The 17,294-nt window shown below is 34.5% G+C and overlaps 2 protein-coding genes and 1 pseudogene across 2 annotated transcripts; all 3 read left to right on the forward strand.

Moving 5' to 3' along the window:
- Positions 1–225: 225 nt before the first annotated feature.
- Positions 226–876, forward strand: LOC125590509. The gene has a single exon (XM_048764095.1). It carries the CDS (start codon positions 226–228, stop codon positions 874–876), a length of 651 nt encoding a protein of 216 aa, XP_048620052.1.
- A 3,793-nt stretch (positions 877–4,669) lies between these two features.
- On the forward strand, positions 4,670–6,968 carry LOC106370117 (annotated as a pseudogene).
- A 2,493-nt stretch (positions 6,969–9,461) lies between these two features.
- On the forward strand, positions 9,462–10,665 carry LOC106369441 (UPF0725 protein At1g23970-like). Its single transcript, XM_048764096.1, has 4 exons — positions 9,462–9,557; positions 9,658–9,714; positions 9,857–10,061; positions 10,490–10,665. Exons 1-4 carry the CDS (start codon positions 9,462–9,464, stop codon positions 10,663–10,665), a joined length of 534 nt encoding a protein of 177 aa, XP_048620053.1.
- The last annotated feature ends 6,629 nt before the right edge of the window (positions 10,666–17,294 follow it).

Consider the following 17,294-nt stretch of genomic DNA (forward strand, 5'->3'; position numbering starts at 1 on the left):
ACAGTGTCGGATGAGAAAAAGGCTAAAGCCATGATACTTGTACGACACCACATACATGATGGTTTAAAGGATGAATATATTACGAAAGAGGATCCTTGTGACCTCTGAAAATCTTTAAAAGAGAGGTTCGATCACCAGAAATATGTGATCTTACCGAAAGCTAAACACGAGTGGATCCATCTCCGTTTCCAGGATTACAAAAGTGTTAGTGAGTTTAATTCCGCGATGTTCGGAATTACTTCGAGGATGATGTTATGTGGAGAGAAAATAAGTGATTATGATATGATCGAGAAAACTCTCTCCACGTTCCATCCTGAAAATGTAATCCTGCAGCAACAGTACCGGGTGAATGGATATACCCGTTACTCGGAGTTGATGCAAGTCCTCCTTGTAGCGGAGCAGAATAATCAACTCGTGACTTTAAACCATCAAGCTCGTCCCACTGGATCTGCTCCATTCCCTGAAGCGAATGTTGCATCATCCAGTTATGATAATAGAAGAGGACGATGTCGTGGACGTGGTGGAAACCGTTATCATGGTCGTGGAAGAGGACGAGGAAGAAGATTCCATCCCTATGATGAAAGAAATAATAAAGACTTCCACGAAAATGAAAGGAATGAAAAGGGCCAGGATGATAAAAGGAAAACAAGAAAGGTTTGCTACAGATGCGGCATGAAAGGTCATTTGGTACGTAACTGTCGTACGCCAAAACATTTAGCCGATCTGTATAGAGAATCCCAAAAGGGAAAAGAGAAAGGAAGAGGTGAAACAAACTTCATCTCTGATGAACCTGAGCCATCCTTTCATGGTTTGAACGATGATACTCATCTCGACGTATCAGACTTTCTGGTTGAGCCAGAGAGTATCGATGAGTGATGTAGATCGATGTGATATAAATAGACTGTATTATAGTATCTATATCTTTTGTTGTAAGATATATGTTATGTTTGTCATGTTTGATGTTTAATAATATGTTTTATGAAAATTTTATATTCAAAAAATGCCAAACTTTGAGACTATGGATGGAGATCTGTGTTTGGCAGATAGTGCGTCAACACACACGATAATTAAAGATAAGAAATATTTCTCCAGTCTCAAAATAAGAAATTACGCTGGAAGCGTAAGTACAATATCTGGTAATGCAAAGATTATTATGGGCTCTGGAAGAGTGAAATTTTCAATGCCAGGGGGGACGATATTTGAGATAAATAAGGCATTGTATTCCCCCAAGTCTCATAGAAACTTGTTAAGTTTTAAGGATATCCGAAGAAATGGATATCGTATTGAGACTATGAGTAAAGATGGCATTGAATTTCTTTGCATTAAGTCCGAGAGGAAATATATATTGGAAGAGTTAAGAATGTTATCCTCTGGACTATATTGTACGAAAATAACCATGACTGAGTCTTATGCCGTGGTAAACATGAAGTTTACTGATACATTTAAAATTTGGCATGAGAGGCTAGGACATCCTGGTTCAGTCATGATGAGAAAGATAGTGCAAAATTCGAATGGCCATCCGTTGAAAAACGGAAAATTTTTGCAAACGGGCGAGTTTACATGTGATGCATGTTCTCAAGGAAAGCTTATAACTCGGCCATCACCAGCAAAAGTAGGCAATGAATCACCAATGTTTTTGGAAAGAATACATGGTGATATATGTTGGCCGATCCACCCACCGTGCGGGCCGTTTAAGTATTTCATGGTATTGATTGACGCATCTAGTAGATGGTCAAGTGTGTCTCTTTTGACGACACGAAATACGGCTTTCGAAAAGTTCACTGCCCAGATAATAAAGCTGAGAACGCAGTTCTCAGAGTATGCCATTAAGAAAGTAAAGCTTGATAATGCTGGTGAATTTACATCACAAGCCTTTGATGATTATTGTATGTCAATGGGGATTGATGTGGAACATCCAGTTCCCCATGTGCATACACAAAATGGCATGGCCGAGTCATTGATAAAACGGTTGCAGTTGATTGCAAGACCGTTAATCTTGAGAACAAAGCTCCCAATTTCTGTATGGGGACATGCTATATTGCATGCGGCTGCACTGGTTCAGCTAAGACCAAGTGCATATCATAAGTACTCCCCATTACAATTGGCATCTGGGCAAGAGCCAGATGTATCCCATCTCCGTGTCTTTGGGTGTGCGGTCTATGTTCCGATAGCTCCGCCACAAAGAACAAAAATGGGCCCACAAAGGAGATTGGGAATATATGTGGGTTATACGTCACCAAGTATAATACGATATCTGGAACCAGTAACTGGTGATATGTTTACGGCAAGGTTTGCCGATTGCCATTTTAATGAGGATGAATTTCCAGCGTTAGGGGGAAGAATTGGTAAAATTCCTCAAAAGATTACATGGTGTACACCGTCGTTGTTACACCTTGATCCCCCTACGAATCAAAGAGAACTGGAAGTTCAGAAAATTGGGCATTTGCATAATTTGGCAAACCAGTTACCAGATGCGTTCACAGATACAAGAAGGGTGACGAAGTCATGTATACCCGCTGAAAATGTTCCATCAAGAGTTGATGTTCCTAAAGAACAAACTGATGGAAATAAAATGAATGAACCTAGGGTTCAGTTAAAGAGGGGGAGGCCAGCGGGTTCTAAAGATAAAAATCCCCGAAAGAAAAAGAAATTGGATGAGCAAAATAGTATGGTTCGAAAAGAACCTGATATTGAAAGATGTCTGAAAGTAGACATAAATGGAAAGGTTCTAGAAGAACCTGATACTGAAAAATGTCTGAAAGAAGGCATATATAAAGATGATCCAGATGACGAGAAGGGAACAGAAAAGTATGAGATTTCCATCAACTACGCCCGAGATGAAAAGTTATGGATCAGAAATAAGATAAAAGATGTTGATGGATGTTCTCCTTTTCTGTGTCCAAAGAGATCGATCATGAAAATGATGATCCCGATCCAAGGTCCATTTTAGAATGTCAAAAAAGACATGATTGGGAGGAGTGGAAGAAGGCCATTCAAACTGAATTACTCTCTCTACATAAAAGAAATGTCTTTGGACCTATAGTCATAACGCCTGAGAACGTAAATCCTGTTGGGTATAAGTGGGTATTCGTGAGAAAAGTAAATGAGAAAAATGAAGTAACACGATATAAAGCCCGATTAGTTGCCCAAGGTTTTTCTCAGAGACCGGGAATTGATTTTGAGGAAACGTATTCCCCGGTAATGGATGCAATTACGTTTAGATTTTTGATGAGCCTAACGGCGTCTAAAAATATTGAAATGCATCTCATGGACGTTGTGACTGCGTATTTGTATGGATCGTTGGATAACAATATATATATGAAGCTCCCTGAGGGATTGAAAATGCCTGAAGCATTGAAAGAAAAATCCAGGGAGATTTGTTCGGTCAAGTTACAACGATCACTTTACGGATTAAAGCAATCCGGACGCATGTGGTACAATCGCTTAAGTGAATATCTTTTGAGTAAAGGATATGTGAATAATGCGATATGTCCATGCGTTTTTATAAAGAAATCGTCATCTGGCTTTGTGATCATTGCTGTATATGTAGATGACCTGAACATAATTGGAACTCAAAAGGAGGTTGATGATGCTCGAACTCATATGAAAGAGGAGTTCGAAATGAAAGATCTCGGCAAGACAAAGTTTTGTCTTGGGCTCCAGATAGAGCATCTCCGAGAAGGTATATTTGTGCATCAATCAAACTATACGAAAAGGATATTGAAACGCTTTCGTATGGACAAAGCAACTCCTTTGAGTACTCCAATGATTGGTAGGTCTCTCAATGTTGAGAGTGATCCTTTTAGGCCCTGCGAAGATAGCGAGAAGATATTAGGTCCTGAAGTACCTTATATGAGTGTTATCGGTGGGCTTTTGTATCTTGCAAACTGTACCAGACCCGATATTGCCTTTGCTACTAACCTCTTGGCAAGATATAGTTCTGCTCCTACTCGCAGGCACTGGGACGGAATAAAGCATGTATTCCGTTACCTCCAAGGTACAATTGATTTAGGGTTAATGTATTTTAGAAAACCCGAGTTTGGTAGGGTTGGTTTTGCAGATGCAGGATACTTATTCGATCCTCATAAGGCTCGATCGCAAACCGGCTACGTTTTTACAATTGATGGAACCGCGATCTCTTGGCGGTCCCAGAAACAAACTCTGGTTGCGACTTCTTCGAATCATGCAGAAACAATTGCGCTTCACGAAGCATGTCGAGAATGTGTGTGGCTTCAATCAATGAGTCAACACATACAAGAAGCAAGCGGAATAGTCAACGAGAAAGAACCGACGAAAATATTTGAAGATAATTTGGCTTGTGTTGCTCAACTCAAGGAAGGCTATATTAAGAGCGATAGAACAAAGCACATCCCTCCAAGATTTTTCTCGTACATAAGGGAGCTCGAGGAAAATAAAGAAGTGGACATCGAGTATGTACGGTCATGCGAAAATCCGGCTGACTTGTTCACCAAAGCTCTTCCAACTACAACATTCCGAAAACACGTCTATGGTATCGGAATGCGGCATTTACGTGATCTGTAACAAGAAAGTTACGTCTACTATTATTAGAGGGAGATTGCGGTAGTGTACTCTTTTTCCCTTGTCGTGGTTTTTGTTCCAATGGATTTTTTTATGTTTAGGTTTTTAACGAGGCACTACGTATTACAAAATAGATAACTAAGGGGGAGTGTTAAATATTTTGGTAAAATATCTTGGTTTATAAATTATCTATTAGGATAATGTTTATCCTATGTTTTGTCTTCTTCTTAAAGTCGGTTAAAACCACCGACTTGGTTTACTATATATATGTGATCATTTGTAACAAGAAGAGAAATGAATTAAGTTTAATAATTATCTTATGAGTTGTGATTTCTGTTTTAATATACAAGATATACTATATATAGGTGATCGATGATTAAAATAAAAACGAAGAAGCGTCCACCACCACTGCGACGACGAGGAGATATGTCGACCCTGGAAAATCCGTCGGTAGATTCTTATAGCGTGCAGAGGTATATTGGCGTCAAGTGAATGAATCAGAGGTAAGTCTTCCAACTTCTTATTGTTTTATTGAATTTAATTTATACTATATGATGTTCTTAGAATCGATCGAACGTTCTAGGTTGTTTATGGAATTGATTATTTGCTGATTGATCTTAGATTTCTGATATTTAAAATAAACCGACCGCTTCTAGATTGTTTATGGACGGGTTATTAACTAGCTGATGAGTCTTAGGTTTCAATATTTAAGCTAAATCGAACCCTTCTATGGTTGTTTATGGACTGATTATTTTGCTGACTGGTCTTAGGGCTTCGATGTTGAGAATATTTCATTACCATCAAATTCTGGAGTGATCACTGGACTGATGCCCTACGATTGTGTACGTTTTAAGAGTTATCCTCATCACCTGTAATGGTCAACCTTTATGCTAAGGTGGGGCTTCATCGTTACAATATGTTTAACAGTTTAAGGTAAATTTTTATTTTTTTTTGCTAAAATTTGGAGTTTAAGGTAAATTTAAAAAAAAAAAACTACAAACTACTCTCCTCTTCTCTTTGTGCTTTACCAACATTCATGCTATTGTTCCCTTATACCACATTCAATCACTTTTATTTCTTCTTTTTTTTCATCTGCTAGGAGACAAACTTCCAGCTTGATTCCCTATTGAAATTCAACATGTTACAGCATTGTTTGTCCTCTTTCTACATCACTTTGCTTGCACACGATCCAGCTATTCACCCACTGGAGAAACCCTTCCCTGTGAAAGTTGATGAGGAAAAAAATACACTGTTTGCATATTATATGCACCATTTCCAGAGTTAAAGATGAAGGTGACTTGTTTTGCACTATTGTTCATTTTTTTTTTTGCTTTTTGTTCTTTTTTGGTATAAAATCTTCACATCTCTTTTATGATTAATCATGTTGTTGCGTAGTGAACCCCAAGAAGCCCTTTGTAGCACACTTTCATGATGCAGCAAAGGAGGATGGTCTCTTCAAAGGTGAATTGCTTGCAGATAGTTTCTTCAAAGGTGAATTACCTGATTGGCCGTCAGATGATGCTTTGAATAATGGAAAACGGTTTTACTTGGTAATTTTCTGTAAGAGACACTATTAACTTTTCTTTTCTCATGATCAATTAAGCAAGTAGTGATATACTTTTCTTTTTCTTTTGGCTTTTGCAGGTGAAGGAATCAGAGTGGCAAGCCAATGATTGGATTCCTATGTATCTGGAACTTGTAATTTGTGCAGATGCTAGGCTGGTCGCGAAGGTAAATTTTACATATCAATTAATCACATATCATGATTGATACTAATGGTAATAATAACAACTAACATCAACAATGTTGTTGTTGACTCTGCTACAGAGGGATGTTGTTTCCAAATTGGCGATTCTGGAAGTGGCCATAGAAACTGGTATTGAAGATATGGAGCCGCCGAATGAGAGACTCAAGGCCACACGTGCAAATGTCTACATAAAGTGTAAGGGCCTGGCAAATGTTTGTTCCCCTAGAATGATTTTTGAGAGCGGTGAGCATGTCGAACGCAAAGCTGTAGTTAGAAGAGTCCTTGATGAGGATGGATACCTGACTATTTCAGGTAAGTTTTGTGGTGGTCAAAGTACTCAAAAGCAGCCTTCTGTGGCTCTCCATAATGAAAAGAAAATCCAGAGTTCTAAAAAGCGACCTCGCTCAGACTAGTGCAACTCATGGAGTCTGACCGTCCGCGTGATGACCAAGATCCATTTTGAATGTGTGGATCAGATAATCACATGTGACAAAGACATCAGCATGTGTTCTGTTTTGCTTTGTTGTTTACATCCATCTAACTTATACTAGTCTCTCTTTATATGTAATGCAACATGCCTGGTAGAGGCTTCTTCAACCGTAACCTGCATTAAAATGTCAGACTGTTAACATTGGAGCTCTGAACTCAATATAAACTCCTCATATCGATACGTACGAACCAATTAAAGATGCTTTATAAACGTGTATCATCACGGATAAGAACTCATATGGTCTCTTCAAAGCATTCAAAATACAAAATACAAACGAACAGTGATCTTCAACGGCAAGTTGAAAGCTATATTTGCATAGACGAACAGTGAACTCATATTTTCCTATTTTAATGGTGGGCTGATACAGAGTTTGTATCTTGAGTTCTTGACGAATATACAGAATTTCTTAAGTAAGTTTTGGATTTTCTATGCTGTGTGTTAGTATGAATTATTCTCACCAAAAAAATGTTAATAAAATACCCAATTTACATCAAAGAAATGTTAAATACATGGAAAGAAAATAATAAATTGAATGTTCTGTAAGCAAGTAAGACTGATCTTGGGAAAGCATCGTCAAATTCAACTTTTTATATTATATTTTTCAATTGATGATGCATATACTTGGTTGTGTAATAATTTGCTTTTCAAAAGTTCTGAATATTGACTTTGTAATCTTCAATTCTTATTAATAAAATTTGTTTATTTGTCGTAAAAAAAATGGTTGGGATCCAAACTGAAATGTAGTAAAAATAATTGATATTGATAGTGGTTCGTAAAATCTTATCACTTGATTATACTTTATCATGATTCTATTTTGAGAAGTAATTACTTGGAATCAAACGTCTTGAGATCTATAGAGTGGAACACATAGATTCAGTGCGAAAGAACGTTAAAAATTGTCTATATATATGCGATGAACGGACATATCGAGAAAATGTTTGTATAGGCGATGTCGAAAAAAAAGGCCATGATCGGACATATATGTCGAGAGCCAAGTAGATTCAATATGCAAAGGAACGTAAAAAGTGTCTATAGATTATAGGCAATGATCAGAAATATCGGGAAAAAGGTTAGGGTATATATGGTATATACGTATACCCAACGAGGACTAAGATTTTATCACGTCAGCCATGTGGATCAAGCGACGGCACAACAAACCCAGTGCATGGTTATTGGTCACGAACTGCCGCTCTGTATCACTTCTTCCTCTGTTAAACCCAATATACGAGTCTATTCTTAAGTCATTACTAGTTAGTAGATGAAATATAATTTTATTCTGCAATTTTTTTCAAGTCAAAAATATATTTTGCTGGAGGAGCACAACTTTTTTGTTAATGTACATGTTCTATTTTTACATGAAACGATAGTTGTAATTCTTTCCCCACAAAAATTCCCCCACGAAATTATAAAATCCTGGTTTATAAACGGATTAATTAGTATACCATACCCGATTAAAGATTCAAATCAGATCATATCCAAAAATAAACTTGACCCAAGAGAGAAACCGACTTTGTATGCTTTTAAAAACCTACTAGATTTTTCACCCGCACATCCGTGCGGGTAGATTTTCATTTTATAAATATATAAGGGATACCATCGCAAAACTTTAAAAGATATTTACATTTTAGTGTTATATATTGTGTAAATCTATAATTTTATTGGTTATATTTCTTTTACGATATTATTAATGTATAATGATTTGTTTTATATATTTTACTTTATTATTAATTGTTATTATATATTAATATATTTTTGAGTTTGGTAAAATAAATTCATAGTATGAAATAAAAAAAATTGAGAATCTCCTTCCTTTTTTCTAATTTTTATAGACTGAATACAATACATTTTAAAATTTTATTTAGTTATACTATAAAACTGATATTTTCTTAGCATAATTTATATTTATATGTTGTTTATTTTAGTATATTGTGGGATTTTATAAGTAAATACATTATAATAATACTATATTATTAATTATGAAATCAATCGCTGCATTAATTTAAAAATATTTTAAAATTTTATTAAGATTTTGTTAGGTTTTTTTAACATATTTTGTTATAAGTAAAAATAAAATTTAAATTTACTGTTAAAATTTATTTATTAATATCTATGTAATTTATAAGATTTTTTTAGAAATCTTATATATTAAATAGATTAACTTAAATAGTCAAATATATGTAATTGATGAAATAGACCTAGTATGATTTTTATGGTATTTCTTTTAATAAAGAAGATATAGAATATAATTATAAAATTTGAAAAATAGCATACACTTTTATTTTTTCTTGTTTCATAATAAAATTTTATTTAAATTAATGTATAATAGTATATATTATTAATTACGAAATTAATCAATGGTATTAATTTAAATAAAATATTTTAAATTTTTAGAAAGATTTTGTTAGATTTTTTCTCAACATTTTGTTATAACTAAAAATAAAATTTAAATTTACAGTTAAAATTGATTTATTATTAATATCTTTATATATTGAATAGATTAATATAAATAATTAAATAAATGTAATTAATGAAATAGACCTAAATAAAGCTAGTATGACTTTTTATGGTAGATAAAAATGATACTTCTCTTTTAACAGAGAAGATAACCCAGAATTTTTTAAATAAAATTTCGTAGAAGAGCCCTAAACTCGTGTTTGAAGATCAGCCACCACGACGGGGAGAATGATGACGACAGAAGATAATGTTCCGGAGGAGTATGTTTCAGCGGAGGAGTACGCAAGAGTGCGTGACGATTACTGGCGTGTTGTGAGAGAATCTGAAGTAAGTATTTTTTATCATATTCTTCTAGCTAGGGTTGCTGATTATGGATTGATTCTAGTCCATTTTTGATTATGGACTGTTTATTGTGGTGATGGTTTAGGGCTTTGATCTAGAGGATGTTTCAATTCCACCATATATGTGTGGAACACCAATTTGTGTAATGAGGACTTATGAATGTAATGATTGGTGAAGAGTTATTGTATGGTGGGACTGCATCGCAACTAAATATATTTTGTTTTATTCTAGTTGGTGTTTAATATGTTACTTCTTTCACTCTATTTTCTTTATTCATCTGGCAGGGGACAAACTATCAGCTATCTTCCCTAATCAAATTCAACGTGACGATGAACTGTGTGAGCTCGTACTACCTGACCTTGTTAGCACACGATCCAGATGTTAGCCCAACGGTTAAGACCTTTCAGGTTCGGATTGATGAAAAATCGTTTGGGCGTTTGGATTTTACTTGCTCTGTTGCTAGACTCAAAGAAGAAGCTAAAGATGAAGGTAACTCAGCCAAAGAGCCATTCATGCCACACTGTCCAGAGGCCACTGTTCCCTTCGTAGGTGAATTGCCTCTCTGGCCATCGGCTGCTGATTTGAATGATGAAAGCCGATTTTACATGGTAAGCTTAACTTTTGTTTTGCACATTATCAATTAAGCAAGTTATATATATATATCTTCTTGTTGATTTTAACAGGTGAATCGATCCGAGTGGGAAGCCACTGGCTGGATTTTAATGTATTTGGTACTTGTCATTTATTCACATGATAAGCTTATCGTAACAGTAAGTTTTGCATATCAGCTAATGATATTTCACGAATGTCATTGTTTGTTGTTCATAATAAGAACTAATACCAATATTGTTGTTTGTTGCTGCTCCGGAGGGACAGAGACTATCAGTCTAAGTTAAAGATTGTTAATGTGGTCATAGAAACTAGTGCTGATGATTCGGAGCCGTCGAAAGAGAGACTCAAGGGCAAAAGTGCACACGTTTACATAACCTTCAAGGGCTTGGATGAGCCTCAAGCTCCGCGACAGAGTTTTGAATTTGGTGAACATGTTGAGCGGAGAGCTATAGTTAGAAGAGTCATCTGTGAGAGTACATGAGATAGAGATGAGTCTCTTGGGTAAGCTTTGTGGTGGTAAATTTACTGGAAAGCAGGGTTCTGTGACACGCCGGAGTGGATAAGAAGCCTAGAGTTCTAAAAAAGCCCGGACTCGCTCGTTCTTAGACTATGGCAGGTGCATTTAACAAGGTAGATCAGATTATAATAAATTGGGCTATTTTATGCGTCTGGTGGTTTGTGTTTTTTCCTTTCCCGTCAAATTGGCAATATCGAGTTTACCCACCAACCTCAAAACCATGTTCTTGTGTAAAATCATGTTTTTTGCCCAGAACATAAATTTGTGTGTTTCCCACCAAAATCTCAGTATCGTGTTTCTCATCCTAAAATTGCTAAACCATGTTTTTTTTTGCCAGAATCGTAAAAATCGTATTATCTTCCAAAATAGTAAGATTGTTTTTACTCTTCAAAACCGTTAAACCTTGTTTTATTGAAATCTAAACAAAATCTTATGCTTAACCAAAAATAATAATAAATTTGTAACTTAATAAATATTTAAATTTAAAATCATTTTTATGTTTGACCATTATAATCATTACCTCATTAACTTATATAATAATATCACAAATTATATTTATATCCAAAACTATATAATTTTTTTAATATAAATTATGCCAGTTTTTGTTTTCATGACATTTACATCCAACTTAGTTTTGCATGATTGTTTCTCCTGCAAAACAAATGGTTTCTTATAAATTTTCATAATTTTGTATCTAGATACATAACAAAGAATAAAATCTCTCATAAATAATCTTAAATGTGATCAAATGATTTACTACATCATGTTTCATTTGTTGCAAAGTAAAGTCTATATCAGTCGCATCATTTAACATATCAAATCGTAGTTTCAAATTACTTTCCCTCAAATTATTCATATTCATTTCATTATTGTTTTATAAGTTACAAACGTCCATGTCTCTTTTCATTCCGCTTAAATATCATCCACTATAAACAAAAAAATAACAAGTTGTATGAGTATCAATATGAAAGAATGAAATCTACTTTGTGGGTTTGATGATTTTAAAAAAAATTGGTCAACCAAAAAAGTTCTAACCAAGTTTCTTCAAATCAGATTATGTCTTTGGACGGTTGTTTTCTGTTCTTCGAATGTAATAACATGAATTTGTCACATACTAGCTATAATTGTTTGAAGTACAATTGTAATAGGAACAATTGCAACAACATTCTAATTGGCAAAGCTATTAAGAACTCTGCACGTAAAATTATATATATTTAAACATCATTGAAGGAAATCAGCTAGAAAATGATCCTTTAGATGGTTAAGAATATTATTGTTAACTGCTTTGATCTGAAATCTAGCTTAGGTTTTAAACTTGAAACATAATTAAGAATGAAAATAAAAAATATACTTTACAGAAACTGAAGATTGGGAATTTTTCTCATAAGAATCCAACTTAAGAAATAAGATACATTAACAAAAAAAAAATTATGCACTTAAAGTAAAGTACAATAGATTAACTTTGATGTAAGAAATTAGTTACATTAATAAAATCTAAAACAACTTGGTTATAGCAAGAACAATTATGAAAATACCTAAAATATAAGAAATAAATATCCAATAATTTTCCAACGTCATTATAAAATACATAAGCTTTGAAAAATATGTGAAAATAAATGTATCAACAAATTAAAATAACAAATTAAAATACACAAACACAAAAATATAATTGCAACACATATATAACTGTTGACACAAACAACCTTCACCCAAAAGCACATAGACATAATATTATCAACTGCGAAATACAAAGACTTAACCAACATAACTTACCAGATAACCACCCGCGCTGAAAACGCGGGAACACCCCTAGCTGATTAAAGAAACAAAAAGAAAAAGAGAAGGATTTCCACGTTACGGAAAATAAATGGTAAAACCAAAAGATGTCAGCTTCGTCTATTCCAGATTTAACTTGAGTAATCTTGTTATTCTTCTCTTGTACACAAGCACATAAAAATTAAATCAAACCTCTACTCTGGTTTATAACACCACAAGACGTCATGAAGGTGAACATGTCTATGCATAATAACTCCAAGGAAGACAGTGATCCGTACTAGAATAAGAACCAACTGAATAAAACCTATGCAGGCTATGCAGATAGCTAGCTACATTATTATTATCTTTAAGCTAATAAAAGCTTTCATCTTCGGTCCCCCAAACTATGTATTCAAATCCAAGCAATGAGATAACATCATATACAACAGAAAAAAATCGACATTTAGGTATTTATACGCACAATACCGTCTCAAATTATTTATGTACCCTGTTCAAAAAAATATTGATCGTATATTTAACTATGTAACATAGTATTCTTAAAAGTTGATAGCCCTATTTGTATTTATTTGACGTCCTTTTGAAATTATAAGCTCTAATTTGGTAGTATATTTAAAAATTATTTTTTAAACCATAATTTGTGTATTTATCTTCAAAATCTTCTTAATTTTCTTCATTTTTAGATTTGGGCCTTCTTCGACCGCCTCATGCTATTAGACGGCCATGTATATGCAGGAAAACAGAGATTGGGTTACTATGATCAAGGTAATGCTAACTTTTTTGTGCAATACACAAAATCACATCTATTTAAAGTTTTATACACAATGAGAAAAACTTGTGTGCTTCCTCGATCACTTTCAAGTCTAAACATGGGAAATTTTGTTCAAAAAGAAACTCGGAGAATCTCAAATCCCAAACAAAGCCAAATTTCTTGTTTCAGAAAACATAATTTTTAAAATAAATATAAACCTGTTTTATGCATCTAACTGCTCTGGCAAGACCTATCTTTTGTTTTGCTTTTGACTCTGGATCATGAAAATAAATACTCAAATCCACGTAAATATTTTGAAAATGTGACTATTATTGTTGAATATATATAATATGGAGTGATTTCAAAAGTATTTTACAACGTTTTCTCTTTAGAATGATCTTATATCTTTTCGGATTTTCCCATTCTTTACCCTTCTCCGCCTTCTTTCACAACAGGTCAGTGGCGGAGCTAGGTCTAAATTTTATATGGGTCACAATTTATTTATTATAGACAAAATATACTTATATGAAACTTGAACCCATGACATGTGGGTCAACAAGAACATTTTTAACCAGTTCAACACAACTACAACATTAAAAATAAACCTAAAAACGGTTATAAACCAGATTGTGGATGCCTCGTAACCAAAAGATTATGATTTGTAATCTTTTCATTTATTTATGACGGTGTAATCTCCTATATAAGGAACCTCTATGTTATGAATAAAGATAGATTTTTCCATTACTTTTATAACACGTTATCAGCACGATTGATCTCTAAAACCTTAAGCTAAAATATCGACCATAAACCCTAAATCTCTCTCCATTGCTAAAACCCTAACATCTATCGATCACCTCTCTTTGATCATGACCATGATCTGTATTCGACCACTGATCTCAACAAGATCGATCTATGGACTGATCTCTGCAAGTTTCAGTACGCCTCAACTATTCCAGGTTGTACGATCAGCCTGTTCTAGTCCGTGATCAAACTGTTCCAGATCTATGAGTTCTTTGACTGCAAGTACCAGCTCGCGTACCAACGATCCCGATCAGCTCAACCTAAGCTAAGTTTTTGATCTCTATCTGAATCTCCATCGATCTCTTTCTCTCGATAAACCCTAATCACTTTCGATCTCAACTTGTACCCGATCTCAGCTCGCGGACTGCAAGGAAACAGTTTGGACCAGTCCGTGTAAGGTTCCAGTTTGTACCAGTCCACGTAAGCTCATTCTCTTGGTGGTCCATTCAACCCATCAAATGTTTAAGGTATACCTAAACTCTAAGAACCAAGAATCAAATGAACTAATGTTCAAAGTGAAACCCTAAAATCTGTAAACCCTAAATTATGTGTGCATGGATTGTTTTATTTGTTTGATTGAATGTTTCTTTGAGGTTTAAATCCGTGTGAGTTAGGATTGATAGTTTTTATAACCTGATTGAATGATTTGAAGTTTAATATTGCATGTTAGAATCTGTTATAATATAAACCCTAATTCGAATTGATAACCCCTAAAATAGAATCCTTGTATTGCATAATCCGAATTGAATGTTTTGAGGTTTCATGTTATATTAGGTTGATAGTTTCATGATGTAATCAACTGTTCTGAGGTTTAAGATTATTTGCTAGAAGCTGACTGATTGATAAAACCCTAATTTTGAATTGAAACCCTAAACCCCAATTTGCGTATTCCTAAAATCAGATTGCTTGATTCCATCTTGCTAATATCAGCCTTGAAACTGATAAATATCAGCCTTGAAACTGATAAATATCAGCCTTGAAACTGATAAATATCAGCCTTGAAACTGATTAATAAAATTGATAGAATCAGCCTTGAAACTGATTGTTTTGGTTTTCATGATTGAATCCCTATTTTTGGATCGAAACCCTAAATTGTGTAATGCTTGAATCCGTTTGATTATTTTTGATTATTGATCCAATTGCTAGTCTTGATAAAACCTAATTAAATCTGATTGTTAGTCTAGCTAAATCTCATACCTGAAACTGATTGATTAATTGCTAAACCTTGATTGAATGTTTTAATATTACCCTTGCACATATAGAATCCGATTGCTAAGATTGAGTGCATCATATCTATTTGGCCGTGTGGCCAGTTTGCATCATATATCATCCTGGCCAACATGTTTATGTTATGCGCATGATCTGATTATTATCACCAATGCATGATCTGATTGTTTTAAATTGAGGTTCCATAATTCCACTCCTGTACATATATAATTAGTATGCTAGGTTTGCATTATAACCATATGGCCGCATGAAAACATATAGAAATTGCTTGTTTGGTAGATACCCTTGCTTGATAAATCTGTGTGACGTATTATGCATCATATATCACTTTGGCCGTGTGACCTTATTGCATTATATCACCTTTGGCAGTGTGGCTTGTTTGCTTATTAGAAATGTATTGACTTGACGGCATGCCTTGATTATGGTCGTATGTTAAATATTTTATGAGATCTAGAATTGATTGATATATGATTTGAGATGTCGAAAATCAACTTGGATTTTGCTGCCCTAAATCTCTCAGGAGATAATTATTTGAAATGGGCACTGGATACTGAGTTTATCATAAAGTCAAAGGACTTGGAGAATGAATCACAAAAGACGATAATGCCAAATGAGAAAGATTGATACATGAAAATATTAATTATTAGCCATCATCTTATTAAAAGACTCAAAGATCAGTATCTGACTATAGAGAATCCTCTAGACCTTTGGACAGAGTTAAAAAAAAGATCGAGATATGATCACCAAAGAACATTGTTACAAAGGCCCTATTTGATTGGAGGAATCCCAAAATCCAGGACTATAAGTCCGTGGATGAGTCTATTGCTAGCTTGGCAAAATAATAGATTACTGATGAGAAACAGTGAATTGAGACCTCCTTGATTAACCCCATTACCAATAAGGCCGCAGAAAAGAAAAAAAAGGTAACCACGTCCAAAATGATAGACCACACGGCCATGGCCATGGAGGGTGGAAAGGACGTGGCCATGGCCACTATAACACATTTGGCCGTGGGAATCACTATGGCAGAGGCCGTGGGTATCAACCCAATTTAAACCATGGTCAAGGCAGTGGCCGTGGTATATCCTTTAAACCACAAAACTCGACCAAATCAGTGTGCCATAGATGTGGAATGGGGAACCATTGGGCAAAGATATGAAGGACTCCCAAACATTTTTGTGATCTCTATCAAAAAGAGTCTGAAAGGGAAGAATCCTGAAACCCACTTGGTCTATAAAGATGGCGAAAATAATTTCAAACATGATCAAGATGATCTTATGGAATATGAAACTTATGATTGCCTAAAAGAATCAAGTTGATAATCTGATTTCGACATCAAACTTGTGTGATTGCTTTGCTTGTATGCTTTCTCTGATTTTTATCTCCTTGAATTTATTTCTATTACATTGTCTGCCTAGATTAAATGAATGAATGATTTTTTCTATATGAGTACACTGAAAAATGCCAATATAAGTACTAAAGCAGGTATCACCAGTCTGAAAGAAGACTATGGCTAGACTAATATAATATTGCTTAAGGGTATGCATCTAGAAATCAGTGATGCCTTATATTCACCCAGCTCTAAGAGCAAGAGCAGCCTATTGAGTTTCAAAGATATAAGAATGAATGGTTTCCATATTGAAACAATGGGTGAAGGAAACAAAGAGTTCCTTCAGATATATGTATAAAATCGCCCAAGGCCATAATAAGTCCTAAAGACTATACATGCATTCTCTACTGACCTAAACTATGCATAGATCACTATGATAGAGGCTAAAAGCCTGCAAAAATATACACTTTATGGCACGACCGGATTGGCCATCCTGGTCCAAACATGATGCAAAAATTGATATTCAAAAGGCACACATTAAAAGATAAGAAGAGTTATCCCAAAGAATCTCACGTGTGTAGCATGTACACAAGGAAAACTCATTAGGCCATCACCAGTAAAACGGCTACGAGTCCCTTTTTCATAATAAAGACTATATGTCTAGATAATACTGGTGAATACATGTCCCAAACGTTTAAATGATTATGGTAT

This window comes from Brassica napus, chromosome C7 (assembly GCF_020379485.1).
Source record: "Brassica napus cultivar Da-Ae chromosome C7, Da-Ae, whole genome shotgun sequence".
Taxonomy (NCBI): domain Eukaryota; kingdom Viridiplantae; phylum Streptophyta; class Magnoliopsida; order Brassicales; family Brassicaceae; genus Brassica; species Brassica napus.